This window comes from Dreissena polymorpha, chromosome 7 (assembly GCF_020536995.1).
Source record: "Dreissena polymorpha isolate Duluth1 chromosome 7, UMN_Dpol_1.0, whole genome shotgun sequence".
Classification (NCBI taxonomy): domain Eukaryota; kingdom Metazoa; phylum Mollusca; class Bivalvia; order Myida; family Dreissenidae; genus Dreissena; species Dreissena polymorpha.
In genome coordinates this window covers 15884071-15903440 of record NC_068361.1, presented here as the reverse complement: position 1 = coordinate 15903440, position 19370 = coordinate 15884071, and the positions used below count along the sequence as shown (strand labels likewise).

At 32.6% G+C, this 19370-nt stretch overlaps 1 protein-coding gene across 1 annotated transcript; it reads left to right on the top strand.

Moving 5' to 3' along the window:
* Positions 1-11095: 11095 nt before the first annotated feature.
* LOC127840086 (uncharacterized) lies at positions 11096-13498 on the top strand. Its single transcript, XM_052368486.1, has 2 exons — positions 11096-11787; positions 12980-13498. Exons 1-2 carry the CDS (start codon positions 11154-11156, stop codon positions 13315-13317), a joined length of 972 nt encoding a protein of 323 aa, XP_052224446.1. The 5' UTR covers positions 11096-11153; the 3' UTR covers positions 13318-13498.
* The last annotated feature ends 5872 nt before the right edge of the window (positions 13499-19370 follow it).

Sequence of the window (19370 nt, the reverse complement as noted above, 5' to 3'; positions counted from 1 at the left end):
CGAGTTGGATACCTTGTTATATATATATTTGATAGTGAAATTGTTTTTCAAGAAAAGTTGATTTTTCGTTAAAATATGATAATTTATCATTCAAAATGATGTTTTCACTAATTAATATCATAGCCACACGCTAACCACCTGTGCTCTAGAAGTGATTAAATATTGCAAATCATTTTATATCAATCGGAAATCAGAAACGCGTATCGTGGGAGCTTGGTAATATGCGAGCAAGTGTAAATGTTATTTCTGATTGGCTGGACGTTATTTTCTTTTTTTTTCTTTTTTTTATTTAATATAACTAAAAAAAAAACATTATACATGTACATATATTGCAAACATTTTTTCCTTCAAGAAGATAACAATACAGTTATGGGTGCATATGCACGTACAATAGAATGTTATTGTTTTTTTTTAAATATTTTTTCTTCAAAATATACCCACTCCGCATGGAACAATAGTGATAATTGTGGTTTAATCAGAGGTTATTATTTATGTCTTTTTGCAATATGAAGAGTTAACAAAAGAAAGTAAAAAGTAAGAAAGAAGTATAAAAAAGGAGAAGCTGGAAGCTCAAAACTGACCGTCAAGTAATCTCTGATAAATTGTATTAAATTGTTCAAGATTATCGTTTTTTAGGGCTATTTCTTGTTCTATATCAAAGCGTAATTTTAGGAATGTAAGGAAATTGTTGAAATCATATGGTTGGTGCATTGTTTTCAATTTAAATATATAATATTTCATTAAATAAATGATGAAATTAATTGTTTGCATGTTTTTATTATATTCCATCTGTCCAAAACAAATTAATTCGTAGTTAAAATATAATAAAATGCCTTTATCATACATGTAGTCCGCTAATCTGTTCCATAAATGTTGTGCTACCCGGCATTTCCAAAACAAGTGTTCAATATCTTCATCGTATTCATTGCACAGATCACATAAGTTAGAGTTAGTTAGTTTGCACCGGAAGAGGTATGTATTTGTAGCTGTTAAACGCATAATATATTTATATTGGAAGCATCTTAAATTTGTGTCCGTACAAGTTTTGAACACTATCGTGTATATCTTTGCCCAATTTAACTCTTTATTTTGAAAAATATTTTGCCATCTATTTTCCGCATTCGAATTTGTATTTTTTATTTCAGATAGCTGAAGATTGTATAAAAATTTATTTGGTTGGTACGAAGTTTTTATTATATCTAGTAATGATTTTTTCCTTGATCCTGTTATAAAACGCTCATCTACAAGTTCCAATATGTCTTTTGGTATGTTATTTATAAGACTATTGTATTTAAGAAAGTCATTGTCTGATGCATTAAAGATATATTTGAAGTCAGTAAAGCTATAAAATTTCTTCACGCGAAAGTCAATTAACTGATCGACAAATACGATTCCTTTGTCGTGCCAATCTTTCCAGTACAAAGTTTTATTTTCAATTTGTATTTTACTATTATTCCATATAATATGTTTGCTGAAGTTGTGTTTATAGCAATGTTTACATGTATTCCATCCTTGAATTATGTTTTTTAAAAATTCGTTGTCTTTACATATACGTTTAATATCTTTAGTTTGTAAATTTGATTCAAATAGTAATTCTCCTCCGTATTTCTGTAGGATTGTATCATATATACACTTCCACATACTATTATTTTCTGTAAGCAGTCGTTTAACCCATGACCCCTTTATAGAATTTAGGAACATTTCAATGTCTGTTAATTTAAGGCCTCCATTTGTATAATTCATTATTATTTTGCTGCGTTTTATTTTGTCGGGTTTACCATCCCATAAGAAGTTAAAAATGTCCTTAGTTATTTTTTGTATGGTGTGTTGACGAGGGTTTGGTAATACCTTTGAATGGATATACTAATTTTGGTAGTGCGAATGTTTTTATTACTGTAATTTTCCCTAGTAAGGTCAATTTTCTGTGGTGCCATTGTTTAAGACAATTACTGAATGCACATAATTTTGGTTCTAAGTTCATGGACATATTTTTTATTTTACAATTATAAAAGGATAACCCAAGAGTGTTTGCAGAATCTGATGTCCAAATAAATTTGTGATCATTGCAAAACCGGATTGTAGTATTCTTGAAAAGCCCTACTCTTAAAACTGTTGATTTTGAATTGTTAAGGTTTAATCAAGATGTTTTCCCAAATTGTGTTATTACATTGACCAAATTTTCAAAAGAGTTTTGTTCACCGTTATTGAAAAAGGTTGCGTCGTCTGCGAAGAGCGACTGTTTTATTTCTATATTATTTACAACAATACCCCTAATGTTCTGGTCTGTTTCAATATAATTAGACAATATTTCGATACATATTACAAACAGGGACGATGAGAGAGGGCAACCTTGCCTAACGCCATTTTTATCTTAAAACTTTCCGACACGTATCCATTGTTCATAATAATACTACTTATATCATGGTAAAACAGCTTTACCCAACGGATAAGATCATCGCCGAAATTAAAATGCTGTAGACACTTAAACATAAATTCATGATTTAAAGTATCATTTGCCTTTTCAAAATCTGAAAAAAATAAAAGACCGGGTATTTGTTTGTTTTCAAGGTATTCGATTATTTCGAAAATGAGTCTGACATTCTCCCCAATATATCTCCCTTTTATGAAACCTGTTTGTGAAGGTGCTATTATTGAGGATATCGTTTTTTTAATTCTATTAGCGATGGCTTTTGTAGCTATTTTGTAGTCTACATTAAGTAATGATATTGGTCGCCAATTTGTTAAAATAGTGGTATCCTTGTTAGGTTTAGGGATTAGTGATATAATGCTTTGTTTTTGAAAGTCAGTTAGATGTCCGTGTATAAATGAATAGTTTATTGATTCGATGAAAGTTTTTTTAATGTTATCCCAAAAGGTTTTATAAAATTCTACCGTTAGTCCATCTGAGCCCGGGCTCTTGTCATTTTTCATTTCTTTTAAGGCATTATAACATTCTTCTTCGGTTAGGATACCTTCACATATATTTTTATTGTTTTCACTAAGGCGGTTTATCGGTGTGTTAAAGAAATCAATATTTGATGTTTTATCATACTGTTTTTGATAAATGGATTGATAGAATTTCACTTCTTCTGTTAATGTTTCATTTTGATTTGTTATAAATTTATCATTCACTTTTATACATTTAATAGTTTTCTTCTCTGCGTGTCTTTTTTCTAGGTTTGCGAAAAAAGCACTGTTTTTTTCATTACTTTCAACGTATATAGCTTTTGATCGCAGTAAAATACCGTTGATTTTTTTTTCTCTTAAATTATCCAATAACATTTTTTTATTTGATAATTCTTTTGTGTCTATATTATCCTTACGTATCAAGTTTTGTTCAAGAGCTTCTATTTCTTGAATTAATTCTTTTTCTTGTTTATTGTCTTCTTTTTTCTTTTGACTAGCAAATTTTATAGTTGCATTTCTAATATTTCCTTTTACCAATTCCCATTTAGTGTTTGCGTTTGAGTGTTTATTGTTGTTTAAAACTTCTTGCGATGTGTTTTTAATTAGTGATTTATATTAGGTATTTAACAGAAGGCTGTTGTTTATTTTAAAATAACCAGGTCCCCGTTTTTGTGATGTGAAATTCATTTTTAATATAACACATGAATGATCTGTTTTATATCCTGTTTGAATAATACAATTTTTTGTTATATTGCATAATGTATCTGTGATAAGAAAAAAGTCAAGTCTGCTGAAAATTGTCGGTTTACCGTTAGAGTGCCATGTAAATTGACATTTATTAGGATTATGCATTCTCCAAACATCGATTAAATTATGTTCGTCTATAATTTTATTTAAGTTATCTCGACAATGTTTATGTGTATCGGCTCGGCAGTTTTTCTTGTCTAAATTAGTGTCTAAAACAGTATTAAAGTCACCCCCGATTAAAATATTTTCGTTGGTATCTTGTAAGAATTTAGCTAGAGTTTTGAAAAGAAGGGTGTCGTCTTTGTTAGGCCCATAAATATTAATAATCGTAAGACTTTGTTCATTGATTTCTAGTGTTAAGGCTTGAAGACGACCCGGTATAATTTCTTTGTAATTTAATATTTTTACTGGCAGTGTATCGTTAATGAGGATTGCTACTCCTTCGCTGTTTGATTTCGTGCCACTAAAATAGGCTTGTCCCTTCCACTCCCGTTCCCATGATTCTACTATGCTTTTGGTCGAATGTGTTTCTTGCAATAGGTACAACGCAATTTTTTTATTTCTTAACCATTCGAAAACTTGATTTCTCTTTTGTTTATTACCTAAACCTTTAACATTAATTGATAATATTACTGTTTCCATTTTACTTTATAGTAGTTTGATTTGAACCAGTCAGAGAGTTTCCAGTTATTCAATTGTGTCAAAAGATTCATTTTTAGTGCTACCAAATTATTATGTGTTGACGTGTTATATTATAAAAAGAATCGTTCCAAACAAGGGTGTTAGCGACCCTTTACTATTCATTATTTATATACATGTAAGTATTTACTGTACAAGCAGTTGTGGCTTTTTACTTATTAATACAAGAGTATTTTCCAGCTATTCACTTCAATCAATTTGTGTATAATCATGTGTAGTTAATGTGAATAAGAAAAAAATATTAATTGTAATGCCAATGTAGTTAGACTATTTGTTTTTTGAATATGTGTTCAGTGCTCGTTTTAATTTTGTTAATAGCGTGTTGTTTTTTTCTGTTAAAAGAAGGTATTACATCACGATATTGTAACATCGTATGTACAAGTACAAGTACTTAATTGATGGTATAAGTTACATTGTGCAAATATACATCACAATAACAATTAATCATAAAAATGCAATACATGTAGATATATTATTATGCAGAGTTTCTAAAGCAGAGTGTTCAACGCAGTTTTAGTATTATTTTTATATCTAGTTTAGTACACATAAAAAAGTAACATATGTGTAACCATTCTGGTGTTATTTTTTTAACTTGTGTATCTCAAGATTACATATACTTATTACCAAATAATTTACCAATAAAATGTCTACAAAAGTTATTCATCATGCTTACAATTATTCTTACGCAAATGATCTATATATATCTTCTTTTTTAATTTCAAATTAAAGCCAAAAAAAGGACTCTTTAAGGTGTTATACTATATTACCTTAGAACTAGTATACTACACAATAAAGGTATTTTTTTGAGTAAAGTCGAAAAATCAAAATAAAAAATAGCATACTTGTATAAAAAAAACAACACAATTTCATCATATACAATTAGAAAAAGACTATATAACATCTTCCCAATTACAGATATTTGATTAAGATTCACATAAAATAAAAAAGTTACCACAGCTTAAGCAATACTATATAAACTTAGCAACATTGTACTATATAGTATAGGTATCTTTAAGAGTATGGTTTAAACTAAAGGCTAAACATAGCACAGATGTATCAAAAGAAAAATCATATACAGTTAAAGGTACGTACTATTCATTATATTCTCAATTATACAAATTTAATATACTTTTGATACATAGATACGCATTTGATGGAAATGTTACAATTTACATTTACTTTCAATAGTTTGTCATTGATTTAACTTTGCGTTTTTATAAAAATCCACACAATTATTAAAATGTATAACAAAATACATATGCTAACCCTATTTGTCACTCTCACATCGAAAAAAAGCAACAACAAATACATAAAAAAAAACTGTGAGATTGACTAAGGGTTCATAAAGGACATATGTTAAATTAATGTAAGATATAATTAATGTACTTTACAGGCATATTTTTATTCTTAAGATTAAATGAATAACACCCCCCCGCCCTATAAAAAATGAACGAACAAAGGTTACTCTCACATTGAAAACGAAATTGTGAGAATATCCTTGGGGGTGTATGGTAAAAAAAATCACTTTACCAGTTACAACGGCTTTTCTTGTTTAAGCCTAGTATTGTATTTCATGCACTTTCTGAATAAAAAACACACACACACACAACACAAACATATTCATCCGCACACAACCAATCTTACTTGCTTTTAGTTGTGCACCATTTTACTTTGCATACAAAATTATACGCTTTTATTTAGTGTTATTATTAAAAAAACATATACTTTTGATTTATATATTTTAAAAAAAAGGAGCTGTGTATTTCGCCTCGTGATGCAAGTATAGTATGCTAATTTTAACTTAGTGTATACTTTTACAGTGTATGTACCTTCATATTAAAACATCTACAGACTCTTATCGTCATAAAGGGATTGTAATTTTCAAAGCTTACATATAATTCCAATATTTGACATTATTTGTTGTCTTAGTTACAATACTTTATTTAAACGTGTTGAGTGTTTCTCATTTTATAAACAACTTGATGTAATACGCTTTTAACTCACATGAGTGTATACTGGAGAAAAAAAACAGGCATTCTATTTCTTAACTAGAGAAATATATATAATTGTACATAGTATTAAACTACTCTGTGGACTTCTATGGCCATGGTAACTCCAACCAGTATTTAAAGTTACTGAAGTGTAGTGTGTGCACGTGGTCGTGATAGTCTCTATATTTTATGCTGCCTTCATTGGTCAATGTCGATTGTATGAGGTCTTTCCTCTTCAGTCGTACACTTCGAAACACCTCTTGGTTAAGTCTTGTCAGGTCTTCATTTATATACAGCTTCTCGCCTTTAAGGTTCTTTTTTTCGCGCATTATTTGGGTCTTCTTCATCCGGGATTGCAGTTTTACAATAATTTGTCGGTGTTTATTTTGTTCAAACTTTCCCACTCTGTGTGCTATGTCAATGTCTTCCTTGACTAGTTTGATTGTCGGCATTTTTGCATTAAGTGTTTTCAATACTATGTTCACAGATTCTTCAGCTGTTTCTCTTTCTTTATCTACACAGCCAGATAGCCGTATGTTGTTACGTCTGCTGTATTGCTTGAGTTCGTTTAATTTTTCATCATGTATTGATTGTTGTTTTGTCATTTCCATTTTTAATTGCTGTTTCTCTTCTTTTTCGTTATTTAATTTTTCTTCTAGTCTTTTAACGTCATTTGCGAGCTTGTCGTTTACTTGCTGTTTTTCAAAAATGGTGCCCTCAAGTGTTTCAATTTTGTGCATCACTGATTTTAACAGTTCATCCTTCATCTCTTTAATTAGTTCTCTCATCATGATTTTTAGCCCACTATCATTCTTGGTCAGCATATTACTGAGTTTTTTGTTGATTTCCGCCAATTCTTTTCTCATCCAATTACTTTCATCTTCTACCTCTGTATCACTCTGTTCACTGGTATCTTTAACCTCCTTAACTGGATTTATTTTTGATTTCTTTCTACGCTGCTTCGAATTCTTTTGTTTTGTTTCGCCTACTACTACACTCGTGTCAGCTTCACTCACGCTGCTTACACTCGCTGCTTTTCGTTTCTTATTCGCATCTTCGATTTCTGTTGAGTCGAGTTGATTAACTGGTTGTTCGACGTTTGCCATATCTATTTTGCGCAGTATAGTCACCGTAATTGGCGATAGTCTGTGTACATTCACTTAATCTCCTTTTGTATACATATATCCTCGTGCTTTTACTGATCACGTATACGACTTTACATGAATAGAAATGGCGTCGCCCACCCCTGACACAGATTACACTTCGAACGACATATTAAAAGCCATATTTCTGATTATTGTCTTTGTATATAAGTAGATTTAAATGTTCAAAAAGGTTACCAAGTGTTTTCCAAATCGACGTATCCTTCCAAAATCACCGAATTATCACTATTCACTCACATAAATATATTTTAAAGACGAGCAAGTTTTTCCATGTTCGTGTCACAGGGGAGTTAACCACAGCAGCTTCTGGACGTTATTTTCTGCTCTTATTTAAATTTCAAGAAAAAATTGTTAACTACAGATCTGTCCGTTGTTTGTTTATTGAAAAGATGAAGGTAATATTTCTCGTAACAATTACCGGCTCCTTTGAGACATGGTAAGTGTGGTAATTAAAGTAATCATTACATCATTATTTTGTACGAGACTGAACGTATTTTTCATTCGGAAGCTAAGGTCAAAGTTATACCTTTTAGCTTGTTTTGTTTGTTACTGCTCATAATACTGTTACCATCGCTTCATTTTCATTAAAACAGGAAGGAACAAATCGTTGTTGTTGTTGTGTTGTTTTTCTTTTATTTACCGGTCACGGTACTTACGGTACTTACGCAAAATATTACATGAACGCTGTATTTTGGAGAACACGTTTTGAAAGTTTATCCTTTTTCAAATTATTCAAATAATTTCAAATAATATGCAACATAATTTACAGAGTTATATCAAAACACATTAATTCGACCCCAAATTGCGTTTGCCGTCACATAGTTTAACGATATTAAAGACCTACACAAACTCGCCATTCTTCTGCAAGAAACAAGAAAATTATTTTTATGTTAAAACTATTTATAGTACTCCATAAATAAATAGATTGAAAAGGTATGCAACATCAAATACGTCGAGATTCGCCTGATTAAAAAAAGATGCTTAAAATGTTAGAAACATATTCATTGGAAAGATGGCATTTTAAGTGTAAGCGTTAGCTCGCACTAAAGTTAAAGAGCAAATTTTGCAAATCAGTATGCGCTGAATTTCTTAACTACGCTATGGAAAGACAACCACTGCCTGTTTCAGTAAAATTAGCAGACGACAAATTTATGCTAAAAGCGTCTGCTAGGAAAGATAACCACCACATTTGCCTGTTCACTGCAGGCGGTGGGTGTATATGACTAATAGTGTCTAACAGCCTGTAAGACGACATTAGCCAGTCTAGTGTTTATCATTGAAATCTGTACATATTGGCTGATTTCAGGGAAAACGGGGCTTAATGCATGTCAAATAGGATTAGCCTGTGTACACTGATTAGCCTGTGCAATGCGCACAAGCTAATCAAGGACGACATTTCTGATTTTATAATGTTTTTCGTTAAAAGAGTCTCTGGTACTGGGATGAAAATTAATGCATATGCATTAAGCCCTGTTTTCCCAAAATGAAGCTTAAATTATATTTTTTATTAATGATTAAAAAAAACATCTGGACCTGTGCTTTAAGACACACTCTTTATAAATTTGAATGGGTCGTGTTCATTTAAAACTGGCAATATATAAAGCTATAACATAATTTTTTAAACTGAGTTGCTTCTAAACTTATACAACAGCGAACACCTACAGTGCCTTCAGCGCTTTGATTTAAACAAGTTGTTGAGCGACGATTATTTAATCAGTATTGCGTTCCGTTCCACGTTCAAAAGAGAATTGTTCACATATGTTCTCCTTTTTTCAATTGCATTGTTATGATAGCTAACAAATCGAGAATGTTTTAATAGTCTTAAATAATTTAAATCGTAAAAAAAAAACAAGTTGAACAAAGAAAATCTGTCGTCGACGGGATGCCCTCTGTGAGTGTTAACGAATGCGCTATATTGCGCTACGCAGACTCATGTCAAGCCGCGAAATATATCAGCTAAAGTAAACGTTATCTGGTGCGCCCAACGCTTAAATTAAGGTCGATGTCGGCATCCGCGAACGTTCACTTCAATTATAATTGTCAAATGCTTACCGACTATTTTAATATATTATCTTTTAATTTAAATCGGTGTATAAAACAGTAATGAAACAATTTACTCCATCTGATCAATAAATAAACCACGGGCATATATACGTTTGGAACTATTTTCTTCATATGGACTTACATAAAGGTCCAGCCAATCAGGAAAAAAGGTAACATCGGCGTGTGTGCCGACATCTGGGCAGTTTTCCGCCTGCAAAAATACGGCGCGACTGAGAGACATGGGTCTGATTTCAACTGTTTAGTCTATTTGCATTCAGCCAACACTGAACAGCCAAACAAAACCGGTTATGCATAAAGGACACAATACAATCGTGTTATCTAAGCTTACAGCGATTGCGAGAGTATCGGGTTAATTATTGTCGAGGTATACCAACCATAGAGTATATTTTATTGTAATAAGATATCTCGTTCACGACAAGGGTATTTAAATTTTATAGTAAACCGTTCTATAGCCATTGTGTTATAGTTTTCGTGTGAGCAGAATCCATATGCTATGTACAACTTTGTGAATAATAGTGAAGATATAAAAGTTTTAAATCCTAATATCATTTGTTCACAAAAAATTTAAGAGGTAATGAAAATTGTTGAAAATCTTGGATTTATGTGAAACATGGCGGATCAAATACAAACGCAAGTCCAGTTAGCGTCGGACTGTGTGCCTGATTGTCTTTGTGTTTGGTGCGACGACAGTGGTTTGTCAATTGAGGCTCAATATTTCTGTAAAGGTTGTCTACGCTACTATTGTGAAAATTGCATCGATCTACACAGTCAACTTTTTAAGAAGCACGTAGTTTTAGGGAGGGCAGATAGATCCGAGTGGCCAATTGTAGAAGTCACGTTAGGTTACATTACACAGTGCGAACAACATCCCGAAGAAAAGATAAAGATGTTTTGTAAGGACCACAGAAAATTGTGCTGCATCTATTGTTTACACTCTGATCATAGGTAAGTGTTCTATTTTATTCAATTATGCTAATGTACACTATTGCTTATCGACGGAGGCATTTCATAACTTTTAATTGTTACTCATTCCGGTTAGATGGGTGGTGCACATACCTACATGTACTTTTGTCATCAACCGACAAACTAAATGTAACACGCCCATCTTATTAAACATAAATATGCTACATAACTTTAATATCGACTTTGAATTCTATGTATGAGGAAACATATTTATTGATGTAGTTATATTTATCTTTTAATAATATTACCTCCTCTGATAACCATGTACAGAATTTGCCAACAAGTAGTTCGTATAGAAGATGCGTCAAAAGTAAGTCACACAGAAGAGGACTTTCATGAACTCTCTGAAAACATTCTCGCTAGATGTGAGAAGATTGACTCACAACACATTGATATGGAAAAGCAACTGGAAACTCTACAATCCAGTTATGATGAAACACTTGCAGAAATTGCGACTTTCCAAAAGAAAATGACAAATGCAGTTGAGAGACTGTGCCAGTGTTCTACGTCGGAACTTAAAACAAAGTTTACATCTATCAACAGAACCTGCACAAATGAAATCCAACTTCATACAGAGCTTCATAAAAGATATAAACGACTCCATAAAGGTCTTCAAAGTATGCAACAGGACAGTGAACAATTAGCGTTCATACTATGTAGAAAATATGATGAACTGACCAACGAAACAGATGCTTTATATGAACGAAATGACAATAGAGGGATTAACTTCAGGTTTCAACCTGAGGCCTCGATGTTGCAATTACTTTATGAATTAGGTAGTCTTGGAAAAATTCAGACATACAAAAACAACCCTAATCAAGTCATTAAAGTATCAGATTTCACCACGCATGATATTAGCGATCATCCAGACCCCGATGAGTACCCTACAGCAACGATAATTGGCATATGTGAATTGACATGCAACCAATTTATAATAGCTGACTGTTCAAACTATAACGCTAAATTGTTAAGTTCTTCCTTAAAAGTTTTGTCACGCCACAAATTCCGGAGCAGACCAATCCAAATGTGCAATGTAAGTGCACGTAGCGTGGCTGTCATATTTGATAATGGTGTTATCCAATTTATTCGAGTAAACAACCAACGCATCACAGTGGAAAGAATAATCAAATTTCAAGGCGCCTGCTACGGTATTGGGTACCACAACGACGATATATTTGTCGCAAATATCCGAAAAATCTACCACTTTGATATTGCCGGACGAAACAAGAAAAGTAAAATCTACGTTGAAAATGGTATGTAATAAGATATGATTTGTGCTAAACTTTTCACAAAGTGCTTATTGGGATCTATGTAGAGCGCGTTTTGTCCTTTATGCTTGTGCGTAAGCTTTTCATATGAATAACATCACCCCCTAAACCGCTTGGAAAATTATAACGGAACTTCATGCTACTGTACCATTTTTTATAAAAATCATGTCCCTGGGGATAAAATTGGCTAGAGAGAGAGAGAGAGAGTGAGAGTGAGGAAGGGAGGGACGGTGGGGGGGGGGAGAGAGAGTTAACACTTTATTATGGTAATATACCAAGTTTGTTCAATTGGCCACTGGGGTCAATAGTTTGATCGTCCAGGTTTTTTAATTAAACATAAAATATGAGCATACGGAGGCTAGTCAGTTCTATTTACATGGCTACATACCAAACTTGTGAACACTCAAAAAGTCATGTTATTTGTCCAACCATGATGAAACTTGCTAAGAATCTTATGATCTTATAATATATATGCTGTTTTCTATAATGATTCTGAAAATTTCACAAAAGCTGCTAAGAATATTATAAACACGTGTACAAGCTAAATTTATTTGTTAATCTCTGAAACCACAAGCGTCAGGGTTTTAAAATTTACCGTGTTACGTTGTAAAGTGGCTCTTTAAAAAGTGTGTTCAAATCATGACCATGATGTCTACTAAACTGGCTAGGCTAAAGCGGTCACTTTACTTATATAGAATTAAAACTGGAGAAACTTTTTAAAATCTTTCTTTAAACAAAAAGGGTAAGAGGCGCTATATTTGGCATGTAGCAGCACATAGCGGACCTCTGCATGTAGCATGTTAAAAAGCATTCATCCGGCATAAAATTGGCCAAACCAATGGATTTTGTGTGAATTGTTTTGTATTGAATTATGCAGCAAAGTAACTTTTGAAAACCTTTGCTGAAACCATCAAGCGCTTTGATAAATGTGTACAATTTCATAAAAAAAACTCTAATGCCAATGCCAGTGATATTATAATTGTTAAAATATGTTTCCATGTATTGGATTGTGTTTGTAAAGAACAATTTGAAAAGACAAATATGGATATCAATATCAATATATACATTAGAGTATTATATGCATTTTATCTAAACATTTCTTTTTTCATTCATTCTTAGTAAGGTTATGAACTCTTTAGTCTTTAGTATCTCTATATACAGCACGTTCTCTATACAGCTAGTAAATGTGCCGTAAGCCCAGATGGAAAGACTGTATACGTGACAACCAACGGAAACTGGTGCCTCACATTGAAGAAAGCTGAAACTCTTCAACCCCCTTCCGGTGAAATCCAACTTAGCAGACCTGATGGAGTACATGTTACAGCCAATGGTCAGGTGCTTGTCTGCTGTCGTGGATCTCGGGAAGTTGTGCAACTTGATTCGGAAGGCAAAGAGATACTGGCAAGATTTGCTGTCAGCGGTATTCCTGAATGTGTGTGCTACAGCACCGAAAAGGGAATTCTGCTGGTGGGTCTCTGTGACAGTGACACACTACACGTGTATAAAACAACCTAACAGTTTTACACGCAAAAGTTTTAATGTCATAAATAACTTTTAACTGACTCTGAATGAGTGCATGCATGGTTGAAAATAATGAATAATTAAGTACACACAGTGTGCATGAACGATAATCATCGAGCTGACTTGTATACGTTTGATGTATACATTATTAAATATGCAATTTCACGCATATATTATTTGTCCAAGATGTTTGCTGAATTGGTGCATTTGGTGAATCAATTTCAGCTGACATACAACGCATATAAGTTTAAAGGTCAACTATTCATCGAATAATTCGAGCTTAATAACCGTAGTACTTGATGGTTAAGGTTTGCTTGAAACACTCCATAGATGTGTCTCTACTATGTGAAACTTCACAAATATGCCAGATGACATGACCCGGTTCGTAGTTTAACCGAATTAGGCCGTCTTTGTTAAAGGAGAATACAGAGTTTATTTTTCGTAATTATTTTGAATGATCATGATGATTTAAAGATATCGATTTACTACAGAAAACCGACATTTTTTTTTGTTTTAATGTTTATGCCTTTTTCCAACAAATTATTTAATTATTCAAAGGATCAAATTTGTGAATTGCGCGGGAACGATAACGTCACAAAGTCAAAAGGTACCGTGAACTTAATCGATAATTTTCTGAGATTTTCACAGTTTAAAATGGTGAATTCTCGTTTAAAGATAACTTATATTTCACTTTAAATACGGAAAAAGCATTTTTTTAAGTTTATTGAAAAACCATTGTGTGTGGATCGTTAAATTAAACATTAAGCATGATAATACTGTCCATTTTCCTTTATTTCGTGTTCCGTGTTTTAGTTTACGGCCTACGTTCTTTTTTAAGTATCCATAGACACAGCTCGGCTACGGAAAGAGTCACTATCTCTTCCATTGAAAAAAGTCGCGTCCACAATATCGCCGGTGTACCAAGATGTTCATATCCGAAACTAAAAGTAAACGAGACTTATACGCGCCGTACTTTCTCTACCTCCAAACTCCAAGAGCAGATTCGCTGTCAGCCGTACCCTACATGTGTGTGCTTAAAGAGTCTGGAATACTGCTCGATAGTCTTTAATGATAAAATACAGGCGTTTGTAACAATCTAACCAGATTTATGTAACGCTTATATATATATATATATATATATATATATATATATATATATATATATATATATATATATATATATATATATATATATATATATATATATATATGAAAATCGAAAACAACATTTGCCAATGGACGAGTACATAAAGTGGTGAAAGTACTAAAAAGCTCAGTAGATAAATATTAATAAACTCGTGTGTATGTATTGTTTATTTCTCTCGTTCTTTTGTTTATTATGTAAGGCTCAGGATTAATACAATCGCTTCAATTCCATAGGCGAGCATGTATGCCATTAAAGAAATATTTCATTGCATTGTAATGTAGTACGTCTAGTTTAAGTAGGGCTGTATATTTAAGCGTTTTGTTTTTATTTGTATTGAAGGTCAACCGTTGATGTTAGTCCAAATAATTAGACGTTATCAGTAATCTACCGATGTATATCGACCTCATATTTATAGGAGAACCGTTGATGTATATCCTTGTATTAGAATATCTTAATGTTTTTATTGTATTTCATAACACAAAATCGTTTTAACTCTTATAGCGGATGGATTTATAAATGTTTATGAGACATGCTTCGACAAAACCTGTATCATTGCTATTTTATTCTATATTTCTTTTCAAACTGTTTTTAGCTGCCATAACCACCGTTCAAACACAAAGACGTTCTACTTGGAATTGTCCACTCAACAATTATGACACGAACGATGGTTTTGACATGGAATGGTTATATAATAAATGGTAATTTGTATTGTAGCAATCTGTTTTTGGACGGTGATTAGAGAGAAAGAACATGCATACACTTTGTTATGTCTGTTGTCTGTTTTGAACTATCTATTTGTCCTGTCGCGTGGCTTAGTTAATTTTTAAAATGTATCACTTAAATGTTGGTTACCCAATTGTGTGCATTAAAAATATTATATATTTGCATTATTAAAGTCCAGTTTAGTGGTTTTGTATTTTATATATGTTTAACCTTTGTACATGAAATAACCCAATGATTTGTTACACACATATACAAGCAGAATATGCATAATAATCTGATTATTAACAGATACACTGACACATATATCAAACCATGTTTTTACTTGCTAGTTTTGGTAAGAATCCGGAATGTGTTATTTCTGCAATCTTGTCTAGTTGGTTAGCAGACTGTCTTTTACTTGTGTAATTTATTTATAAACGATCAATCGTTGTTTAGACATAAAAACAACTTTCAAGTATCTTTGGACAAGATTTTTCAATAATACATAAGAACAATGTTATTTTCTTCCTTATTTGGGTTTTTATTTGCAATGGTGGATTTTTAACTTTTGCATTTTTTTTAAATACATTTAAATCATCTTGGAATAACAAACCAGGTCGGCGGGTGAAATAAAAATAAAATTCATCAAAGTAACTTATTTACATGTTTTGTCGAAATGAACGGCTGGCATTCCCGTAAAACAAAAGAAAAAATGACCTTAACAGAAAAATTGTGCACACTGATTAATATAAAACATTAATAAAGCTTTCAACAGTATTGATCTTTTATTATCAAAAGTTCATTTTTATTTCTTTACAACTTGCGCATTACCATTTCTCTGATAATATTTCCTTAAATTGCGAACATATGGCAATTTTTAAGAATGCTATGTTTGACGCGTCAAATATTGTTATATATTAATAATGTTTGACATGTATTAAACTGGTCCTCTTGTAATGTTCCTTTGCACTTGCCGCAAAATGTCTATCTGTTCCTTTACGAGCCGTGCCTTTTCATCAAGGACGTTAATCTGAATGAGAACATATTTAATCCATAATTTTAAATAGTATGCAAAATATCCGGAAAGAATACAACGTTTTATCTTGATAGCTTTTGTATATAAAGAAAAAAATACCTTGTCATCAACATCGTTATGTTTCTTTTTCCCTTTCTTCGCCAGTTGTACTATCTTGTCCATCAGGTTATGGTGCTTTTCTTCTAAGTTCTTTATCATAACTTGAACCTTTGCAAAAGCCTTAAGGAAAAATAATGTCAATATGAGATACATAAGTTCATATGATCATTATTAACTTAACTAGATCCGCTTTGATCTTTCTCTCATTTATAAAGCCTTACTACTTCGTTTTTGGAACATTAAAATGTCAATTAAACAATCTTTTAAACAGATCCCTTTAAATATTAGCATTCGAAAAACCTCATTTGTAACATCCTAACTCTGAGCTACATCATTTGTTTTGCTAATAAACCTGATTATCAGGAAACTCTGTATTTGCGTATTAACGGTCAAACCGGTTACCTAAACTTTAATGTAGACGTCAAGGTCTGGAGCGATACCCTTGCGTATGCAGCCAGAGAGAGCCTGGTCCCTGTTTACGAACGTTATACTTTGGCATTTCAACTGGGAACCAAACACAGCCAAGGAATCTTTTAACTGATCACTCTCCGGCGCCTTTATTTACAATGAAAGTCAAACAAATAAAAACAAGCAGCTTTAGCTAAAATGGATTCATTAATGATTGGATTTTAAAAATGATAATTTGCATAAGACCAAATCGAGTACGATTCTCATAGCATTGAAGTAACATTCATATTCCTGACATAAGCGCCTAGTTGGGTTGTTAAGAAATTGTGGATACCGTGTTTGAAACTTTGATCTTGTTTTTAAAATCAATCGAGATTAACATATTATAAATAAAAAACATTTCTTATACATTTTAACAATACTATAAGCAGTGCGAAAAAACAACACAAATAACAAGTTAAACATTAATATTTTCAATGTTGTCTATGTTACCTTCAGTTCTTTTGGGGGACTTCTCAAACGTCTTCATTAAAGATAGTGCTCCATTACATGTAAGTTGTACACGCACCATGGTAGATTCGAGATCTTCATTATAACAGTTGTACTGAAATAAAAGGTACCATTCCAACAAAATCAGTCATGTTATATGATGAACTGGTAAATAAGTATGATCACTCCAGTAAAGCATTTGTAAGTCTTACACTTCTTGCACATATTTTCATATTCTGTATATTGCCCGATTGGTGCAAAAAGGTACCATGTGCCATTAAATTATAATTTCACATGGTACGTTTTGCAACAATGGGGCGATTATCATATTATTGTTTTCCTTAGGATAAAAAATGTCATCTCATCTGCCGTCACGGCGAACAAAGTTTTTCATGTATCCATACTAGTTTAAAGAGAACTATACAACTCTATAACGGCCATAAGTTTTAATGAAACACATTAATAAAAAAAGAGTAAACTGTCACCCAAACACATGAACTTTAAGTTGGACCAAACTCCCAACAGGTGGTTTCAATATTTTTTGACACAAAATGTTAATCCGGCACGACAGAAAAGACGAATTCATTTGGACTTAAGCCCGTAAAGCTCATCGTCATCGTCATTAACATACAAATACAGTACCAGCATGCGTTTGAAGTAAAAACAAAACATTTTCGTGATTATGTTACATGAATGAGGTTAATACACAGTGACCAAATAATGTCAAATGTAGTTTCATAATTGCCACGATTAATACATTATTCTGTACTGATTGTTTTAGTGAAAACATATGCTTATTTCAAACTTCATATAGAATATATTTATTCTACATTCAACAATACATTAATATGAAGTCAGGACTCATATCATTGTATAAATCAAACTTGTATAAATACCCCTGGCTCAACATTTTCTTTAGCCAAATTTACGGTAGAACACATAAATTCTTCACATGTTATCAGTATTACGGTGTTTAATGAAAAACAATTTAAAGCCAAATGGAAATTTCTTGAGCAAAATGTTCTTATTTGTAGCAATGAGCTACAGTGGCAAATTGCAGTGCAGACCCTGATGCAAAAAGTCATTTGCTGCTATGACCTTTACTTTACATTAAGCAAGAAAAGATACTTTTTAAATTTTAAAACCAAGTCAAACTCACGGGAACATTCATATTCCCTTTCTTATATGAGCCTCGTTCTGGGAAAATGGATCTAATGTATGTGCGTTAAGTGTCATCCCAGAGGCTTATTAGGGACGAAAGTTTCTGCTTAAACGGGACTTTTCCAAACAAAAGTACCATAAAAGCGGAAAGCGTGGTCCCTGATAAGCCTGTTAGGACTTCACGGACGAATATTGGATGACATTTGACGCAAGCGCATTAAGCCCAGTTTTCCCAGTACAAGGCTCACATAAGACGGAATATGTACAATCATAAACGTACGTCACAAATCTTGTACTACCTTTAAGGGGTCCGGATATTGCATTAGACACACACTGCTTGCACTGGTACTGTTTTTCCCAGGCGCTGATACAGTTCCTCGGTAAGATATGGCATAAACGGGCTGATTGCACGAAGGAATGTATCCACAACGAAATACAGAACATCTAGAACACCGGGGCAAAGGATGTTCCATCATCTTCTTTGAATATTCCTGTAATGAGTCATAACAACAGTCGCCGTGGCGTAGTGGATATGGTGACCGCGTAGCAACGGGAGGTCACGGGTTTGGTCCCTATTGTGTTAGCGTTCATTAGATCACCCATAAAGACACCAAGTAATGATTTTACCTAGCGAACGGGCTCTATAGCATTTCAATGAAACTACAGCTTTCGATGCAATCGATAAAAAAAGGTTTAAACTTTAAACTAACTAAGCATAACGAACATTACAATGTAGCATGTATTACCCTGACTTCTAATGCATAGGTTGGGCTTTAGCTACGCTGAACGAAATGCCATAATACCCATTTTCGCATGACGCAGTGGGATGTGTGATTTAAATTTGTCGAAAGAAACCTGCGTGTTAATCAAATATTAACATACGATATATTTCGAAGAAATAAAGAAGAATTAAACTCATAATAAGCCATGTGAGGACACATATGATGTGAACTCCAGCAGTATAATTTTCATCTACTTACACTCATGTGTGATTTGACAAAATAA

Excerpts from the sequence above, each read along its gene's own strand:
- LOC127840086 (XM_052368486.1), top strand. The coding sequence starts at position 11,154 with ATGCAACAGGACAGTGAACAATTAGCGTTCATACTATGTAGAAAATAT. Across the intron at positions 11,788-12,979 it reads TAAAATCTACGTTGAAAATG|CTAGTAAATGTGCCGTAAGC; the intron begins GTATGTAATAAG and ends TTCTCTATACAG.